This window comes from Rhinolophus hipposideros, assembly GCF_964194185.1.
Source record: "Rhinolophus hipposideros genome assembly, chromosome: 18".
In the NCBI taxonomy this organism is placed as follows: Eukaryota; Metazoa; Chordata; class Mammalia; order Chiroptera; family Rhinolophidae; genus Rhinolophus; species Rhinolophus hipposideros.
Window position 1 is genome coordinate 2036708 of NC_138064.1, and position 20399 is coordinate 2057106.

A 20399-nucleotide genomic window follows, 5' to 3' on the forward strand; every position below is an offset into this window, starting at 1 on the left:
GTTTCTTAATTTGAGGTCGTGGAAATAATCACATAATGGGGTGAAATCTGTAAACAAAACTCAGATGTGCAAACGCTGAGACAACGTTCTTTCACTTTAGAACAGTTCTGCTAGTCGTGGAATTGCCCACACCCGATGAGGTGGAAAGCGTTGGTTCTTATCAGTTTAAAGTTCTGAGGTCTCTGGCAAATCTCAGTCTTTTGAAGTCTTAGGAGTCTCTTCACTTTGGGGTAATTACTAAGCAAGTCAGGAGTTCTCCTCCCAAGACGTCTGCCATGTTCCTTTATTCCTCCCACGATCGTGCTGGGAAGAACTCACGTAGCCTCACAGCATTGGGAAAGGCACCTTGTCCCCGTGACATCTCCTGCCTCTTGCCTTGTCCCCTATGGTAGAGCCAGGTCTCCTGTGCCGAGCTGTGGCAGGTCTCATGGCCGTGGGGACATTGTGCTGCCTTCGGGGGCTGCCATTGTATACTTCTTGGCAGCCCTGGTGTTAGGGCCCCTGCTCTCGGCAGCTGCTCTGCTCAGCCTCTCAGGACCACTGGTCCTGGAGCGATACGGGCCCAGGGATCCCCACTGGGTGCTCTGCCCAGGAGGGACCTGTGCGTGAGGCCGCTGCTTGTCTCGACGGCCGTCCCTTCCTTACCTGCCCCAGTCCTCCCCACTAACGTGCCACATTGTGGTTTGATCTCTTCCCCATAGTTCCAAACACAAGTGACCACTGTGCCTTCAGAATTGTTAACGTGTACGCAGCCCAGGGGGCAGCTGCCATTTCCCACCATCCTGCTAGTTCCTCTTTCGTACTCTTACGTCAGCTCCCTACCCTGACTGAGCACTGGTCATGTCTCCGTGTCTCTCCTGGAGAACACAGGACTCTGAGCCCTTGGGTCAGTCAGTGGAGGATGGAGGGGCTGCTGGTGGTACCCAGAGAAGCCGTCCCAGGTGTCAGTCCCATGATCTCCATGTGTGTCCTCCCCCGGCTGCAAGATGGATGTGTGCATTCCTCGTGTCTTCCATATTTGGATTCGAAAAGAAGTTTGACTGAGTGAGTAAGGAGCACGAGTCCTCAGCTACTCAATATAAGCTTTAGCTATTTAAAGCAGAGCCTGACTGACAGGGCCGGACGGTTAGCAAAAACAGAATGAGCAGAGCGTGGTGTGACCCTGTCCCCTGAGGTCAGGGCTGGGTGGCTTCAGAACCTTGAGGTTCGGCTTTCTGGTCTCAGGCTGTGGCCTTGCCGCTCAGTGTCCACACAGCCCCTCACACACCGTCAAGTACCTCCTGTCCCGTCACCGCGTTAGTGTTGTGTCATTCTAGTGTCTGTGTCTTCTCTTCCCGTCGTGGGCTAAATGTGTAACCTTAACCTTGACCTCTCTCGCGAGAAACATGTCACTCTCTTCCTTTTCCTTACGTGTGGCATCGAATTCTTGAGTGGCTCTTTATGAGGTGTTCAGTGACCCTTCCAGAAACAGGTTTTGTTTTACGTTGTTCATAGTGTGCCGTGTACGTTGGTTTTAGCTGTTGTATCCTTGCAACCATGTGTTTCCTGACTCGGTCAGTGTTCACAGCCCGTCTAGCCTCTCCCACTGGCTCGGTCACTGTGACAGCCCCAGATGTGGTGGACACACGGCTCTGACACTTGTGAGTCTGGCTGGCCTCACACCTGCAGACGGGGCCTGGGGACTCAGTGACAAAGACCCTGTGCTCCAGCCCAGAGCTCCCAGAAGAACTCAAGGGTTCCTGGGACTTAAAGAGTTGAGAAGGCTTGGGAGACAGGAAGGAAGAGGGACAGCCCAGAATTCAGTGTTTCTCTTTGTTTTCATGTCCATCTTATTTATGTCATTGCAGAATCCAACAGTGGGGGTTAGAAAAGTAAGTGGAGCATCTCTGCTGACGGAAGAAAAAGAGAAATGGCGAGGAAAGTTTATTTGATGCTGAATAGTTTAATTGAGAAAGGTCTGAGCTGAGGTCCACTAGCTCATACTTCTCTTTCTTTTCTGTGATTAAACCAGTCTCATCTGAGAACATTACAGTCACTTGGCAGGTTGCTCTGGGTGGTCTTGCCTCCCACTACGTGTCTGTTCCTGGGGAAGCATCTGCACGCAACCTGGAATTGCTCTGTGGCCACCGGGAGCAACGCAGTTGGCAGCAATGGGGTTTCATGGCACCCACTCCAGCTGTCACACTAAAACGTTCCAGATTGGAAATTTAATGGCGGTTGCAACAGGATTCAAGGGATTTCTTACCCAGGCCAGTGGCCTCTTCTGACAGCAGAAAGCAAGAAGGTGTGTTTAAGGTTGGGTGGAGAAAAACAGGCTGGCTTTCCCAAGTCACTGGTGGGCAGGCAAGGCAGGAGGAAGCGTCTGAAGGGGGCAGAGACTCGGGACAGAGTCAAGAGCAGGATTCAGAGCTGAGTCATGTGACTTGGGTCCCAGGAACCCCTTAGTATCAGGTGGGGAGCTCTGACTTAGAACAAGCGGCCTGAGTCCTGACTCCCAGCCATATTGGCTGTGGTCTGGTGCCTGAGAAACATGCCTTCAAACACAAGTTTGCTTCATGGACTAACAAGCCATTCGGTGGAGACCTCGGGTTTTATTTTCTGCATTGTGTAGACAGTGCAAGCATCGAGGATGCCATGTGTGTCCTTTACCTGACAAGTGCTGGTGGTGTCATTGTGTCGTACGCAAAAGTCATCCGGAGCCTCCCAGGCCAGGAAACTCAGCTTGACGTTGTCCACTGTCTCTTAAAGCCTATATTCCCATGTCACGGCTTCTGCTTCTTATTGCTGGGCCCCCATATGCTTTTTCTGTTTTGTCCTGAGTCCGCCCAGGTGAAAAGTCATTTCCCTGGTGGTTGTCAGGGCAAGAATGACCCACACGATGGTCCACGCGAGTTCCTGTGGGGGGTGCTGCTGGCAGGGCATGGCCTCCCAGGAACTGCCGTCACGCTTGACTGCAGTGACCCCACACGTGGAACTGAGGCCCGTGGCTGGAAAGCACAGTGAGGCAGGTGAAGCGCAGTGTGTGGAAGGAGTCGGTCACACGGGCTGGTGCAAGGGGACACCCACAAGGCTTGGAAAGGAGACCCGGTGCACTGTGGCGTCTGGAGCCCCCTCTGAAGGGCCTGCTCCGGGCAGGGTGCCGGACACCTGAGTCTGTTTCCTCATCAGGAAGTGTAGTCGGCGTGTTTTCGTGTTGCCATGAGAGTTAGATGGGGTCACGTTCAGACAGCTCTTGGCTGGCGCCTGGCTCTGAGAAGTGTCTCCTTCCCTCACCGCTTCCTAACTCAGGGGTGTTCCAGGTGAGGTCGGGTGGTCTTGACAGGGCTATGTAAAAGGGATTCCCGTGCGTGAGGAGGGGTTGGGCAAGAATTCAATACGACATACTATTGTTTAGTACTTAAACAGTCTTCCTTCAAGTAGCTCAGCCTGGGGATGGCGGTAACACAGCTGCTGCGTGAGCCCTGACAGGGGAGGAGAAGCCCTGTGGCCATGCCCTGCTACTGCCCCCACGGGACCTACTCAAGCCTGGGACAACTGTCTCCACGCTTTGAAAATTCCTGGGCGGGATCATTTTGTGTGTTTACATTCCTAAAACACTTAGATGTCTTCACAGAATGTTCGGGGAAGAAAAACGTGAATTTGAAAGATAAGGTCGGCAGCATGTACCACCTGACCGTGGGCTTCTGTTCCAGGTGTCTCCATGCGAGAGGTGCCGCTGTGAGGCCACCGGGGAGGTGCTGTGCACGGTGTCCGCGTGTCCCCAGACGGAGTGTGTGGACCCGGTGTATGAGCCTGACCAGTGCTGCCCCATCTGCAAAAACGGTACGTGACGTGCCCAAGGTGGGAGGGCGTCTCCAGGCGCCCCACAGTCCACGCACGCGTTCTTCTCTTACTTCCTGGTCGATGAAAGATGCACAGATGTGTGTTTGCACACGTCTCTCCACACAAAGTCACGTGCATGTCTCTGCAACCTCGAGGCCCCAGGGGACAGTTGGGGGTGGCTCTGTAGTAAGGCAGGTGCTCTCTTGTTGGTGTCAGCCCCATGTTTAGGGACGTGAGGTTCTTTGGGGAGACATTCAAGTTCCACTATGGAGGAGAGTCACTCATTTTAATTTAACTTTGTTTGTTCTTGCAAAGCAGTTCCCCTTTCCAAGACAAATCAAACATGCTGGTTAGGCCCATTTACTTTTCATTACTAACTGAATTAAAACTTGACACATAATTGAATACTTTTCATAAGCAAATTAGGCAGGAAGAGAAGCTCCTCTTATATTCAGTGAGAGCCCCTGGTAGATCAAAAGCCTTGTCTGCTGTAGGAATTAGAAATGGCATGGCGTCCTTGATCATAATTTATAAAGGCAGAGTGTTTCCTCCTCCCGAACAGTGAGAATTGCCTCTTACCTGAAGTACTGAGTGCCACTCTGGGCCTCACACTCTAAGAGGCTGTTTGACAAGAGTGCGTTCCCAGGGAGAATGGTCTTGGCATTATGGCTCCAGGGGACACTTTGATAAAGCAGTTGAGTGTAACTTCAAAGAGAGCTGACATTGAAGACATGCCCAAGTATTCAAGTGTAGGAACGTCTTCCCTCACCAGAGGGATGGGCCTGTCCCTGCGTGGCCCCAAGGCCTGGTGCTAGGACTCATGGCAGAAGCCACAGGTTGGCTCACAAAGATGAGAGCAATTCCGTGGCCCGAGCATTTCAGAGACAGAACGGGGGAACCTGTGAGGTCGTCAGCTCGTCAGCGGCAGGGGTGCTGGACCAAGCGTGGCAGCCGCGTCATGTGGGCTGTATAATTGGCAGGTGGTTACGTAGGGCTGCTATTAGTGTCGGAGACAATTCTGAGATTCTGCAGTCATGCCAGCCAGATGGTGTGGGCCGTGACGTAGCTCAGATACTTTTCACTAGATACACGCAGGTACCCAGATTCACCAGCAAATTGTAAAACCCTTGAAACAAATAAGTAGAGGAAGGAGTTTCCAGGGAAGAAGGACAGCCCTGAAAGAAGAAATTCACTGTGTTAGGGGTGTAAACACCTGGTGAAATAATTGCGGAGAAGTGCTTTGTGCAGTCCTCTGAACGTTAGTGGACAGCGTCAAAAGATGTCCTAGTGTGACTTGATATGGAGTAGGTCATTCTTCCGAATGTAGTAATTATGACAAATGGAGACCATGAGCTATGAGTCCCCGAAAATGATCAGGCCTTTGAGCATGGACTATCTTTGAAAAATAAAGCCCAACACTAGCTGAGGGGTAGAAGAAATCAGTAAGGTTTACTTTGCTAGGGTTAGTTAGGACTGACAAGAGGGCAGAGTCTTGAGGTTTGGAAAGAGAAGCCGGTGGAGATGCTGGTGGCGCTTTGCTGGGGCGTGGAGTGAATTCAGCCTGGTGAGGCGAACAGGTGTTGCCTGTGGTCTCTTAGGCGATGACGGTGGCTGATGTCCAGATGCAGAGACCTGACCTCTCACTGAATCTCAGGGAATGTCATGGTGGCTTACATACAGACTGCTCAAGTCTCTGGCACCTCCAGGGTCCCAGAGACTGCATGCTTGTCTCGCCTTTTAGGGTAGGAAACAAAGGTGAAGCTGTAGACATTCAGGTCATCTTCGTTTGTATGTTTATAAAAAATGGGGAATCAAGGTTTCAGTCCCTGAGGATTTTTTCCATCCCTGAAAATATGATAGTTTCAAACCTACAGAAAACTTGCAGTGATTTTGAACAGTTGTATACCCTTCACTGTATTTACGTATTATTAACATTTTGCCATATTTGCTTTATCTCTTTTGATCTCTGTCTTTCCCCGCTCTCTCTCCATCTCTGTGCATAACACAGCACCATCTTTTTACTTATTTGTTCTTTCCCACAATACACACAGGATATACCTTCTATTTATACCACCACCAGCATGAAACCTACTGAGTAAAGTTCAGTATTTCTTTGCATTTATTTTTGCCCTTTGGATATATCCCGCTTAGGACACAGAGTCAGAGAGTTATATTTAGAAATTATTTGAATTCTGGATAAAAATTATTCTTTATCGTGTGTGGGTATGTTAACATTTTATAAGGATTTAAAGTCATTCTATTTATACTCAATTTTTGTCATTAAGGTATACTTTATTTTTTAATAGCAAAGAATGTTCGAAAGCAAAATCCATATAAAGAAGGTCTACTCTGAAATTCACAGGATGTTTAATATGGCAGTAAGAGTGTTTGGAGAGAGGAGGTGGTTGCTGCTCTGGCGGCAGACTTCCAGGCGCTCTCCCATCACCTCTGTACTTTGAGAGACAGTGTAGGATCGAGGAAAGCAGGACTATTTTGGGTGGCATATTAGAGATTCTTAGAAGGATGAATAGTTTTTTTAAAAAAAACTAGTTTAAAGAAGGATTACAGATTGCAAAAGGATTTGTATTAAAAGGTTTTATCCAATTATATCAAAACATCAACGACTTATTTTCAGGATTATAACTAGAATAAACTTCAGTGTGTCTAATCACAGGTGTACTATTAAGTTTTGTTGTAACATAGTCAATAGATAGAATTTGGCATTCAGCTGTCTCTAGTTGTAGGGTTTTCTGACCTTCAACAGGCAGATGATGTTTGGAATTCTTAGTAAAGTATTTGCTTGAAAGATGAAAACAGTTTTTATCAGAAATGAATGCTCTGTATAAATGACTGAGGTTAGTGAATAATTTATGGCAGTCCATCCAGGCCACTAGCACAGAAAAAAAATAATGTTTTTATAAAAAAATATTACATGTCTGATAGATCACAGATTACAAGACATTGAAAATGGTACCTTCGATGAAATTAAATGCTTGGATAGACTTAGCTTGGATGGAATATGAAGGCTCTAACTGGTGATCTCAGTAAGCTGGACTTTACCCTCACACTCTCATGTCTTGACCTGCAGCATTAAATAGCTTTCTCCCGACAGAGGAAAATTGCAGTTCATTTGCAAGCTGCCAAAGTCATTTGCATCAAAGGAGTGAAAATATGAAACCAAGAATGCCTGGACTACAGATAAATCATCACAAATCAAACATAACTTAATCTATTCATTTTATTAACTTGTAGAACTCAGTCTCCTGAGGATTCTCTTTTGATGATGGCTGTTAGTGTGGCCCTGTTTTGTTTTTCCCGTGATACAAACAGTGAGTGTTATATTGACGTGCGAGATTTCAGGTTTCCTGTGTGACAGGTGCACTTCAGGGGTGAGGTCCACAGCACCCGTGACATTCCAGTCCCTTCATCCTGCACGTGTGCACGCATCCTACATGACGTATGCAGACGAAGAGAATTGCTGAAGTGGGACATTGCTGTTGAAATGCGAGGGCCTCGCCAAGATTAGCTCTTGTTCTCTAAGGGGAGACACACGCCCACCGGGTACAATGTTACCAAGAGCACGCAGGCACTGGCAGCAGGGGTTGTGTGTCTCCCTCAAGCATCAGTGCTGTTAACAGTAAGTCGCAGCTTTATTTCCACAAGGAAATAAATATGGCTGTTTTGGGGGAGACGAAAACTTAGGAAAATATTAAGATAAATACTGAGACTTCAGATGATTAGAAACAATTTCATGGAAAATACGTGAAAAGCACTAAGAATTAGACGTACTTTGTTGTTGTTTTTTCCCTGTTTATTTCAGAGAATAGGATAAGATCATAATTAAATCACATGTAATGAGTTGGACAGAACTGAATGGGCTGTGTGTGTGTGTGTGTGTGAGAGAGAGAGAGAGAGAGATTCGTATCAAGATCCTTCTTACAAGGAAAAGCCGACTCCCCTATGGCCTCACTATTGAATCTTTACAAAATTAAGAACCTCTGTTCATCAAACACTATTTAGCTGGAGTAAAACTGCCCACGTATTTGAAAAAATATATGCAGTACTCATATCTGCAAAAATATATGGCAAATGGCTAAACAATTCCAACACGTCAAAACAAAATGAAGAGATGAAAAGAGAGAGGAAAAACATGATGGGGATTCCCGACTCTGAACCTCAGTGTCCTTCTCCCGGTTCTGCTGTCAGAGGGACACAGGTTAGGCTCTGGGTGGCCACCACTCACCCGCATGTCCGGAACACGGCACTTCTGGGACTGGGCCTGTGCTTGGTACAAAGACTTGAGAGGAAAAGCAATGAGTTTCCTGTTCTGATGAAATTAGGTTGTGATCAATTCAGATGCATATTTTAATTCTTAGAATAATCACTAAGAAAGTCAAAGGGGACATAACATACAAATCACACTGTACTCTGGTGCAAGACCTGTGGAGACACTAATTAAGCACGCTCTCTTCCTGAACATTGGGTTCCCTGTAGGTTTTTGGAGAGGAGTGCCTGTGTGTGTGTGTGTGTGTGTGTGTGTGTGTGTGTGTGTGTGTGCGCGCTCGCACGCATATGCACATCGGTAGTGCTTTTATAAACCATTGAGGCACTCATTATTGATTTTCCTGCAGAGGCCCAGATGTGCCCACCCTCAATGAGCTCATAGACTAGAGGGGACGTGGCCCTGTAAGTGACTCGTGTCTGCTGCTTTACTTGAACTATGATGAAAGTGGGGAGGAGGTGTTGAAAACCCTGAGTAATACTGCAGGACACGTCATGGTGTGTACAGCCTTTATTTGTTTTTGAATGATTTCATTAGGATAAATGCCCGGGAGTGAGATGGTTGGGTCAAAGGCTCGGAACATTTTTATGGTTCTGATACATATCACCATGTTGTTTGACAAAAGCTTTCCCACATTTATAAAGCCTCTGGTTTTATGATAAACTTGTTAACCTTTCAATAATTTATGGAAAGTGGTGCTCATCGTTTCAATATTAAGCTCCTACACTTCAAAATATTTCAATGGCATTTTTTTCTACAAGGTATTATACTTGTCTACCTTCTTAACGGAGTCACTTTGAGCAGAACTGAAATGGTTCTTGATGTCTGAAAGTCAGTGGTGTGAAAACCAGTTGTTGGACTGTGCTGTACGTCATGCAGTGAGGTCTTCAGAGTACGAGTTTGATCAAGCCACTTCATTTCTCCGTATCCTTTTTGTGCCTGTAAAATAGACACATTAACATGGCTACATGTGTGGACGTTTTGTGACAATTAAGTAACATGACGGGTTTAGAGCTACATTAACTTAGTCCACAGATGGCGAGTGGCCCTTCGCTGATGCCACAGGAGATAAAATGCAAACAGGAGAATCTCAGAAACATGGAGGAGGTGAGGGAAAGGTCGAGGAGCATTGTGAGGGGAAGAGGGGTGCAGGCGGGGTTGTGGACAGAGAGGGAGAGGGGCAGTGTGCTCCTGGGCAGGGCGCATGCAGGGGTGGAGGCACCCTGCTTGTGGCTGGAATAGTTCCCCAAGCCTGGAGCTGGAAGGACTGCTGAGGAAGCGCCTGGCTGAGCTCACGGAGGACCTATACACCAGGGTGTGGGTCAGATTAAATCCTGAGGCAATGAGGCACAGAGAAGGGGCTTCGGGATGGAAGTAGCACAGTTCTGCTCGAACTCTGTGTTCACTCTGGTTGTGGGGCTCAGAGCCCTCGGGAGAGCAGGTTGTGGGCTCGAATGGAAGACAAGTCTTTCAGATGCCCTTTGTTCAACATTTTGAGCTGTCAAGATACACTACATTCCTTGAAGTAGTGAGAGACACCCTGGCTTTGGAGCTCGGCAGCAGTGACTTTCCCGAGGGATCCCTGTCACCTCCTTTAGTTTTTCCTCTTCAGTTTCCTCACCTGCAGGTGAGACCATGTTGTGTAGGAGCTTGCACGCTCACCACGAGGTGAGCTATGGCACGCCTGCTGCTGGGTGGGGACTCAGGACTGCTTTGGCCAACGAAGCTGTACTTCAACGTGGGCTAAAATGTGACACCCACCACCAGATTCTTTCAAGGACGCCCTGAATTTGTACCATGAACACCATGGCGGCCCGAGGCAGCAGACCAGGTTCCGCTTCCAGCCGTATTTGTTCTCTGGACAATTATCCATCCATCCATCCATCCATCCATCCATCCATCCATCCTCCTTTGCCATCACCCATCTTTTCAGAGCCTCTTGGTCAGTAAAACAGTAGTCTCAAATCTCTCCAGCTGGTGTCCTCAGGCATGGAAAACAGTTGCCACAATATGCAATAAAGCGATTCATCCCAAGACGGGCAGGCATCCCCACCACGTAGACACAGTGAGCATTGGTGCCATTACCCAAGGTGACGTGAATTGCATCCAGACTGCTGAGATGCACTCGGGAGAAATGAGCTGTCAGCATAGATGGTGTGAAGACAGAGAGCGCCTGCACAGCTCACCCAGTCGGTCTCCATCCCCGGAGAATAAGCCGGTGAATATGCTCAGCGTGGACTTCCTCGCTGCTGATCAGAAGACGTCTGCACTTATGGGAACAGCAAACCCCACACCTTGTATTTGTCTTTCAGGACGATAAACTTCAGGTATAAAACAGCCCTTGCCCCCAGAGGCATCTCTACACTGCCAGTTCTGAAAATTGCGTGTCATCTTTTTTAAAACGAACGCATTCGCCGAGGAGCAGTTCCCATTGGGCAACCCTGACAGCTGTGCATTGAACCTGCCGTTAATCACACATTCGCTGAGTGTCTATTGAAAGCCCATCAACCATCGCTGAGTAAAGCATTGTGACATGGGAGAAAAAAATCCCCGATTCTTTAATTAGGAGCACTCAGATTTTCAGATGAAAGAATTGTAAGCCTCTGGAAAGAATGTCTATTTTAACCTGTGTTAGAGCCTGATTCTCGTAACATTGGGTAAAACTACTAGCAGTTGTTTGAACAACTCTGTAGTCACATGAGGAGCCGCCCACAGCAGGCACAAAGGGACATGCTGGCACCTCTGCCTCAGGCCACCTCCGGAGTGTGAGGCCGACATGTGGACACTGAAAGGACACGGAATGCCTTCCAAGCTGGCTTTTCTTCTGACCCTGAGAGCCATGGCTCAGCGTTCAGAGGCTAGGGAGCCAGATTCAGAGGCAAACACTTTCCAAATGGGCCAGATGAGGGGCCCATCAGTGCTAACAATCTATTACGCTTTGACTCGAGCACATAAATATCTCCGACAGCGTTACTCAGCAACCCATTTTGGGAGCGCAGAAAGAAAACGTTCTCCTCTCGGGTTAATTCATACATTTTCTTGTTTTTTTTCCATCTTAGTTATGTCAGCAGGTCATTCTGTAAATGAACAAGATAAGCATTTCAGCCAAGACAAACACTTATTCTGTGAAGACCCACAGAGAGAAAAAAGGTCCAGATCACCCTCCCTAGTGGACGGGGAGACACATAAGCTCCGAAAGGGCTGCTGGCTGTGCTTGAGCCACTGCTGTCTCCTCCTGTGCCTCAGAGGGAGTCACTGGCCACAGCTGGGGCTCGCTTTCCTCATCTGTGATAGGAAATAGGTAAAATGGGAGAGAATGCATATGAACTTGCCTTTAAAAATTCATATATCATATATTATTTAAAGGAGGGCCAGGGTCTTAACAAATCGAATAACTGTGACTAATACTTACAAAAGTGTCTCACATTTCCCTCTAAAAACCCGAAATTCACATATTTTCTAGTAATTTGATACTCGAATCCCTCTTCCCTGGCCCTGGAAAGGCACGGCACAGTCACAGAGCCCCTGGCTGTCTCCGGTGCCCTCTGCCCCGCAGGCCAACCCCCCCGTGTAGGATGTACCGAGCCGCAGACACACCCTTTCTCCTGCTTTTCCTCAGTGGCTCACTTCACCTGGTGCGCATTACAACCCCACGTAACAAACAAAGCTACCTGTTCCAGAGCCAGGGCCAGCATCCATCTCCTGCTTTGCACGTGCTCCCCCTTTCCTGTTCACAGGACACACCCCTGCTGAGGCCTTCCGCCCGGAGGACCCGTCCCTGTTTTCCCGCTGGTGTCCTCAAGGCTGGGGACAGAACTTACTCATTTCATACCTCATTCTCCCCTGCCACGCCCACACGTGGGGACCACTGTGCAGACTAAAATGTAAAATAAAATATTTATGTATTTCCAAGACCTGATCCCTTTTAAATAAAGGGAGCAGAGCGACCAAGCTTCCTGTCCTTTCTTTGAGAGAGAGAGAGACCATACCCAGCTCCCTGGAAGGAAATGTTTCTTTTCAGCTCTTGTAAATACCTTACTGACCCTCTCCCCATGGCTTCCATGGGCCCTGACCCGTTTGAGTGCCAGAAACATCTCACATACTACTGCTTCCAACCCCAGGCTCCAGGAAACGATTATCACCAGGGCAGCTTGGCGTTCATTATCTGAAATCCAGCGTGAGAATAATGAAGGCACTCAGACTCTCCCACCGGGCCCCAGGAGTAATGAAAAGCCTGAAGGAAGGGCTCATTCATTAAGATTTTATAAGCAGGGGAGAATAAAAGGATATGGGTCTTCAAGAAATCAATTTCATCCAGTCTCTTCGTACTTTAGAGGAATTTTGTAGGGAATGTAAATTTTTTGAAAAATATAATTAAAATGAAATCCAATGCCTGCAGGTGGGTCTTTCACCTCCTTATGAAATGTTCCACTAGTAACATTTTGTTCACAAATTCAAATGGAACTGACAAGAATTTGATTTTTGTCTTGTGTTCTGAAGGAGCGTAAACATGTGTAAATGCATATACCGGGGATACAAAGGAAAGCTCATCTCACTGGAGTTGGCTCTTCCATCGTTTAAACCTACGATGCCTTTACCGTTCCCAACTAAACTGGCAGAAAGGGATCATTGGAAATGACTGAAAAGATGAAAATTGACAGGCATACCCCAAAGAAGCAGCGAAGCTGGGAAGTCAGCAGGATAGGAACCCTGAGAAGGTTGTGGGTGTGGACAGGGCTGAGTCTTCCTGCAACCTGGAGCTGAGCTCCACGGTGGCCCTTCCAGAAGGGGAGTCGAAACAATGCTTTTCTGTTTGGCAACTAATCATTTCATTAGCAGTGAACTAAAAAAAAAAAAAATGCAATTAGGAAGAAAGTGAACATTTAGCCAACCTTTAGTATTGATTTTCTGTTTCACAAGGCTACTGCCGATGAACTTGTAATTTGCACAGACTTTTCTAGTCATTGATGAGAGAGGGGTGCAGTGAATTCGCTGAAAGATACAAATAAACTAGAAAACACAAATCTGCTTAAGAAGTATTGGCTTCTAGTTCAAAAGTTAGTAGTAAATTTAAGAAGATTTTCTAAAGACAATGATTTAACACATGTGGCAGTAGAAGACTTACTTACCTGTCATTCTCTGAACAGGTATTCTCATTGAGAGCTACTTCCTCCTAATTAACTTCTCTCACTTCCTTTTTAAATTTTTATTTATTTATTACACTTATTGGGGTGACATTGGTTGGTAAAATTGTGTAGGTTTCAAGTGTACATTTCTACAATACATCATCTATATATTCTATTGTGTCATTTTCAATTGCAGGTTTTTTATATTTGTACAAAAAGTAAGACAACAGTCATTAATATGTTTGGCTTCAAAAGCAGAAGAAAAATGTAGTGAAAAAAATAAATAACACCAGTTTTAAATCAGTTTCTCCTATGTTTCAGAGAGAAAATCAATTCAGTTATTTTGAACAGCAAACTCAGGTTGTTTTGTTTGTTTGTTTGTTTGTTTGTTTGTTTTAAATTCAATTCCTGGAATCAAAGTAAAGTTTTAGAAATTAATCATCAAAGGTAGAACATCTATTGCTCTAGCTAATTATTTCTTTAGATGCATTTTTCTTTTAAAGTTCAATGTTAAAAGTAAAATTAGTTTTTGACTGCTACTGTGAATATATTTTTGGCCTAGCAAAGCACCCTTACAAAATCACAATCATACTAACTTAAGGAACAAGGAGTAGAAATGCCTTTGAAGTTGATTGTGACACCTATTATTATTCATAATTCTGTCCAAACAAACTGTGGTATCCTAGAAATAGATATCAAAGCTGTAATTGTCAAAAACTTAAACAATATTCTCTAAACACGTTGTTTTGTGAATTAAAAAAAAATTGCAGCTTGGCAGTAGTGCCTCTTTCTGCACCTGGATTTTCTGTAGAAATGTTTGACTCTTGGAAGAAGTGCTTTGGGGTCAACCTATGTTCCTAACAAGGTTTTTTGACTTATTTTTTGTAAATGGATTCTCTATATTTTGGCTGCCTACTTCAAAATCAATCAGAAACCTTTAATCACAGTATTCAACAAATAGGGGGGAAAAACCCAACTCTTCAGATTTTGAAGTTTTAGAAAGTTATCATTATTGAAAGAAAACCTTCAAACCAGACAGCTCTGAGATGTCTCTGGAGAGACTGAGCAAATTACATGACTGGACCTTCTCATGTTTAACATTTAATTCCCAAATTTTATTATTGTGTTTTGGAATATATCAGATTTGGTGTGCAATGTTTTGATTGAGCTTATATGTTTAAATTGGGTCTCTAGGAATTCTCTACTGAAATAAAGTGGAGAAGGCTGTGAATCCAACATCTGAATTCAGTGAACACTCAAAAAATCATAAATGGTGAATTTGTCTTAAAATGTATTAAGGAAAGTTACTATACAGTGCTATGAAGAGGGTACCTATGGAGATATTCGGCATATCCATGAAAACAGTGATAAGAAACAACAATGTCTTCCATGTAACAGATGTTCTTGAGTTCACCAGGTACCTCAGCATCTGGAGAGGTAATTTTCTTAATTAAAAATATACTCTTCCAAGGAGTCAATTTAATGTACCAACAATTCCAAATTCATAAGCCCTGAAATGTCACTTGGAAAAAAAATTCCAGGTAACTTTATGGAAACATTTAAAATAAGAAGACTTGAAAAACAAAATCCCTCAAAAATGAGATTATGTAGTTAAGAAACTGAAGAGTTTATGAACAGTACCAAAAATATTTATTCCTGGTATAGGGGAGAAAACATTTTCCTTGACCCTCTTAGTGTCCCTGGATGGGCACAGTCTTTCTGGTCACCTGAGCCATGCACTCCAGATGTGTGCTTTGTGTGGGTTGTGTGTGCCCACCTTGTAGTTGAGCCTTGGTTGCTGTTTATACACTAGTGGGAGGGATTGGCCCTTATGCCCATTGGTTGTGAGGACTGGCCATGACTACAGTGGAGGAGCTGTGGGTCAGGGGCTGACCCTACAGAGCAGGATCTGCCTCAGCAGGACTCTGGGGCCTGCCCAGTCTGCCCCGTGGGTGTGGAGGTGGCGGAGTGAAACTCCAGCTCCTTTTGAAGCTGTCCACTGGACGTGCCAGCCCCAAGCCCACCTGGACGGTGACCCACTGCAGGTCAAGTTCAGCCTTAGCCTGTGTCCCACCTGGGCCACCTGGCAGGAGCCACAAAGCAAGCCACAGATAGGCACCACCAGTGCCATGCTTGGAAGTGCTTGTAGTGGCCAAGCCATGGTCCAGGCCAGCTGCTACTAGTGCCAGACTTAGGGCTGCTCAGCCAGAGTTGAGGGACATGCTCAAGCCAAATGCTGCTTGTTTGGGTTCTGAAAACCTTTGAGAGACCCTAGGAAAGTCTGCAGCATGAGCTAAGGCCAGCGGTTTGTACGAAAAAGCCATGGAAATGCCTTGGCTGTGCCCAAAAATTGGTTGTTGGGGTGTGGTCTCAGGGAATCCCTAGGGTGTGACAGATAAAAGATGTTAGCCAGTTTGATGGAGAGTCAGATATGACATCCACCTGTGTCTGCATACAGGGAGGGGGAGGGCTCAACCAAAAACCAGTGTCCTTCAGTAGCTTCTCTGTCCCGGAGAAAGCTGCCCCTCCGTTCCTCGTTCTGAAGTCAGACAACTCAGTTCCCCCCATCCTTCCCCCCTAAATGTCCCTGTCACCTCTCCTCCTGCTGCCCCAGCACTGGAGCTCAGAGCCAGTGATTCCGCTGGTGAGTAAGTCCGTGTGCAGGCCCTTTAGGAGGAGCATCTGGGGCTCCAGCAGCCCTTCATCTCACTCAGCCACAATCTCTGCTGGTTTTCACAACCAGAAATTATGGGGACTTTTCTCCTTGGTACTGGAACTCCTCTGCAGCCAAGACATCCCTCCCAATTTTTAATGGTCACACGTGGATGTGGGACCAGCCTGTTCCCTGTCTCTGCCCCTCCTACCAGGCTTCTTCTGCATGTTGTTGTTGGGCTTCGGTTTGCTGGACTTCAGATGGTTCTCAGTGTTGGCTGTTCTGTGGTTTAGTTGTACTTTTGATGTGGTCTTGCGAGGAGGTGAGCACAGAATTTACCTAGCCACCATCTTGACCGGAACCTGCCTTTTCATTTTCTAATGGCATCTTTCAAAGAGCAGAAATTTTTAATTTTAGTGATGCCTAATGTATCAATTTTTCTTTAATGGTTTATACTTTTTGTGTCCTCTGACATGTTTACCTCATTCAAGGTTACAAAAGTTTACCTTGTGTTGTCTTCCAGAAGTTTTATTATTTCAAGTCTCAGATTTATTGTCTGTGGTCTATACTTTTTGTAAATGGTGGGAGGTAAGGGGTAATGTTTGATTTTCCCCCTATTGATGTCCAGTTGTCCTAGCACTATTTGCTGAAACAATTATCTTTTCCAAATTGAATTACCTTCACTTTTTCATCAAAAATCAATTTATCATATCGGTTTTGCCTATTTCTGGGCCATCTATTCTGTTGCATTGATCTACATGTTTAACCTTATGTCAATGTGAGACAGATTACTGTAGAATTATTGTAAGCTTTGAAATCAGGTGCTATAAGATTTATGACTTTCTTTTTAAATTGCTTTGGGCTATGCATTGTCATAAAATGCTTAAATCAGGTTTTGGTTTCTACAAAAAGCCTGTTTGGATTCTGACTGGGATTGCCTTGAGTTTATAGATCGATACTTGGGAGAATAGACATTGTAACCAGAGCGAGTCTTCCAATCCGTGAACATGACATATTTCTCCATTTATTTCTCTCAATGATGTTTTATAGTCTTGATTGTATAGGCCTCGCACAACTTTTTAACATTCAATTCATAATATTATTTTTCCTAATATTAAATGGAAATGTTTTTATTAGATTTCATTTTCCAGTTGTTTGTTGCTTCAACATAGAAAGAATGTGATTTCTGTTTATTAATCTTGTGTCTTTCCACCTTGTTAAACACAAAAAATTTAGAAGGTTTTCAGTCATTATTTCTTCAGTTATTTTTGTGCTTCTTTTTCCCTGTCTTATTATTTTTGGACTCCAAACGTACACACGTGGAAATCTCTTAACATTGTCTCACAGGTCTTTGAGGATCTGTTTATTTCCCTTTCTTTTTGTTAATTAGATAATTTTTATTGTATACCTTTTTTAAAAACATTTTTTTAAAGATTTTATTGGGGAAGGGGAACAGGACTTTATTGGGGAACAGTGTGTACTTCCAGGCCTTTTTTCCAAGTCAAGCTGTTGTCCTTTCAGTCTTAGTTGTGGAGGGCGCAGCTCAGCTCCAGGTCCAGTTGCCGTTACTAGTTGCAGGGGGCGCTGCCCACCACCTCTTGTGAGACTCGAGGAATTGAACTGGCAACTTTATGGTTGAGAGCCTGTACTCCAACCAACTGAGCCATCCGGGAGGCAGCTCAGCTCAAGGTGCTGTGTTCAATCTTAGTTGCAGGGCACGGAACCCACCATCCCTTGCGGGACTTGAGGAGTTGAACTGGCAACCTTGTGGTTGAGAGCCCAGTGGCCCATGTGGGAATCAAACCAACAGCTTTCGGAGTTAGGAGCATGGAGCTCCAACTGCCTGAGCCACCGGGCGGGCCCTAAACCATTTTTTATTAGTTTCAGGTGCACAAAACAATGTAATAGCTAGAAGTTCACTGATTCTTTCTTCTGCCCTCTCCAATCTGCCATTGAGTTCATCTAGTGATTTTTTTTTTCATTTCAGTTATTATACTTTGCAGATCTAAAATTCTACTGAATTCTTTTTATAGTTTTCATCTTCCTGTCTTCATTTTCTATATGTTTACTCATTAAGACTCATTCAGACCATATGTTAAAAATTCTTTATACCTTAATAGCTGCTTGGACATCTTTGTCTTTAGTATCAAACATCTAGACCCGCTCAAGTCGGTTTTTATATTGTTGTTGTTTTTCCTTCAGTTTGGGGCAGGCATATTTGTTGTTCTTTTATTTTTATGGATAATAATTTTTATTTAAAAACTGTCTATTGTAGATATGATGCTACAGCAACTCTGGATTCTGATATTTCTTTTGAGGCTCGGTGGCTTTCTAGTAGGCACTGAGCTTCCCTGGCCTCCACTGTAAACACAGCCGTCCCCCCTGGAGTGTGGCAGCTTTGCACATGCCTTTGTGCCTTCAGCTGCTTCTTTCTTAGCCTGCACCTCTGAGAGCCTCACTGTTAATTGGCCAACCTTGTATATGTACAGTTTATGCTAGTATTTAAGCCCAGCCTCTCTGTTTTCTTGCTTCCACATTTCTCTCCTAAAGTTACCCATCCACTTGTGTCCTCTGACACCTCAAGCCAATAAAGCTTCAGTTTTCTCTTGCATGAGCTGCACGTGCGTTGGGAAATGCATGTGGTCAAAAGAGCAGCATATTCACAGGTGGTACTTGGTGCACTCTGTCTTGCAAAGGGTATTTTTCTGTCTCATTTGCGTGCACTTTTTGGCTAGTTCCTCAGACGTCCCGCTGTACATGCATACTCATCGGTCAGCCAGGGGACAGTAGGTTTTGTACTTGGATTTTATGTCTTATCCTTTCTGTGGCTCTCATACATCTAGGATTTTCCCCCCTAAATTTCCATCTGTCTTGTTACCTCTGATTGTCCTTGAAGTGGTAAGACTAATTTTTCTGCTACAGGACTAGAAAGAGGGTGTTGGAACCCTCGGGCAAAAAGCTGCAAGCTCCTATCTTACCCTTTTTTTGTCAGTGTCTGTTCAGAGTAAACACTCTCAGCTTTCTTTCTTCCTTTTGGTGGCTTTCCAGTGCCTTCTAATCGTTTCTTATTTGTCTACTTTACATCACTGTTGTCTATAGGAGGATTTTCAACTGGACCACTACCACTACCAGAATTCTTCTACTTTTAGTTTTTAGAATGAAGATATGAGAATTCTTTCACGAGCTCAATTCAGTGTTCTCACAAATAAAATATTGTAGCCAAACAAGAAAATAAATTGCTAAACATCTCTGAATATTTTTTAAATGGATTATGTACCAGGCCATAAATAAATTATTGGTGGATTCACAAAGGTGAAGCTCACAACCAGTGATTCAGTGATTTTTCAGCCAAGTACCTATGAGGTAGCCAGTGTGACCCTAAGTGTAGGATGTACGGATGAACAAGTCAGGGTCTGTGTCTGAAAGAACAAACATGTGCTTCAGAAAATTCCAGTGAAACAAAGGAAAATCCTCTCCATTATTTTCAACTAAAGAAGAAATTATACTGAAATTATATACTGTTTAGAAATGAAGTGTATGTTACATGTGAAAAACTAATAATTTTTATTATTAATTTTTTATAAACTACGAATCTGGTAGGAAATTTTTATCAGTTACATTTAAAAAGTTTTTAGTAGATTTCTTATGCATCTAGATTGATCTGAGTACTTATTTGAAAGTGTGAAAAACATTATCACAAAAGCGTACTTAAGTCATTTGACAGAACCTAGCACCTAATACGTTTACAACATAAGCATACATATGTATTTTTGTCAGCAAGTGCTCCATATTATTTTCCTTATACTAAAGTTAATATTACAATAATTATCTATATTTTCTTAGGTAAAATTTTCTATCTTTAGCAAGTCAGGAAAATATAGTTTATCTACAATTGTTTTCTTCATCTTATTTACATCTTATAAGTGTACACATCTTATCCTTGTAACCGTCCCAGATTTTGATATAACATTTATTATATTTTCAAATATCTTTGTTATTTCTTGGTGAACTTGGTGTTTCATATTCTGATAACACAAACACAATTAGATATTATAGATTGAATTGTTTTTGAGTTAAGGATTGCATTTTTGCATGTTTAGATTTTATGTAGTTTTCAAAATTCTTGGGTTTATACAGTCCATTCTTACACTTTTATACTCATGCAAGTAGAGTGAAGCTTTGTCCATTCTAGAACTTTAGCACGTGTAGATTGATTTTGTTACCGGAGAGTGGGCCCTTCTCTGCGCGGTGTCCAGCTTCTTGGCGTCTCAAGCAAAGAACTGAACAAGACACAGAAATGAAGTGGTGAAAGAGTAGTTTATTAGAAGAGATAGTACACTTCAAAGAAATAGAAGCAGACCCGAGCAGTAGAGAATGGTTCAAGGGCCCAAGGTGGCATTATTAAAAGAAAAAGTACACTCCAAAGAGTTTGGAGCTGGCTGAGCAAAAGAAGTTCAAAAGGCCTTAAATGGCGAGGAGTTGGAGTTTTTATCCTTTTTTCTCTAGAATGGACTGT

The 20399-nt window shown here is 44.4% G+C and overlaps 1 protein-coding gene across 4 annotated transcripts in view; it reads left to right on the forward strand.

Annotated features, from left to right (window-relative positions):
• The window catches only part of VWC2 (von Willebrand factor C domain containing 2), a 63219-nt gene that overhangs the window by 15329 nt on the left and 27491 nt on the right, over positions 1-20399 (forward strand). For all 4 annotated transcript variants that reach the window (XM_081079384.1, XM_081079382.1, XM_081079383.1 and 1 more), the window contains one exon: positions 3693-3822. In XM_081079384.1, coding sequence (XP_080935510.1) covers positions 3693-3822 — 130 coding nt within the window. The remainder of the gene's footprint in view (positions 1-3692; positions 3823-20399) is intronic.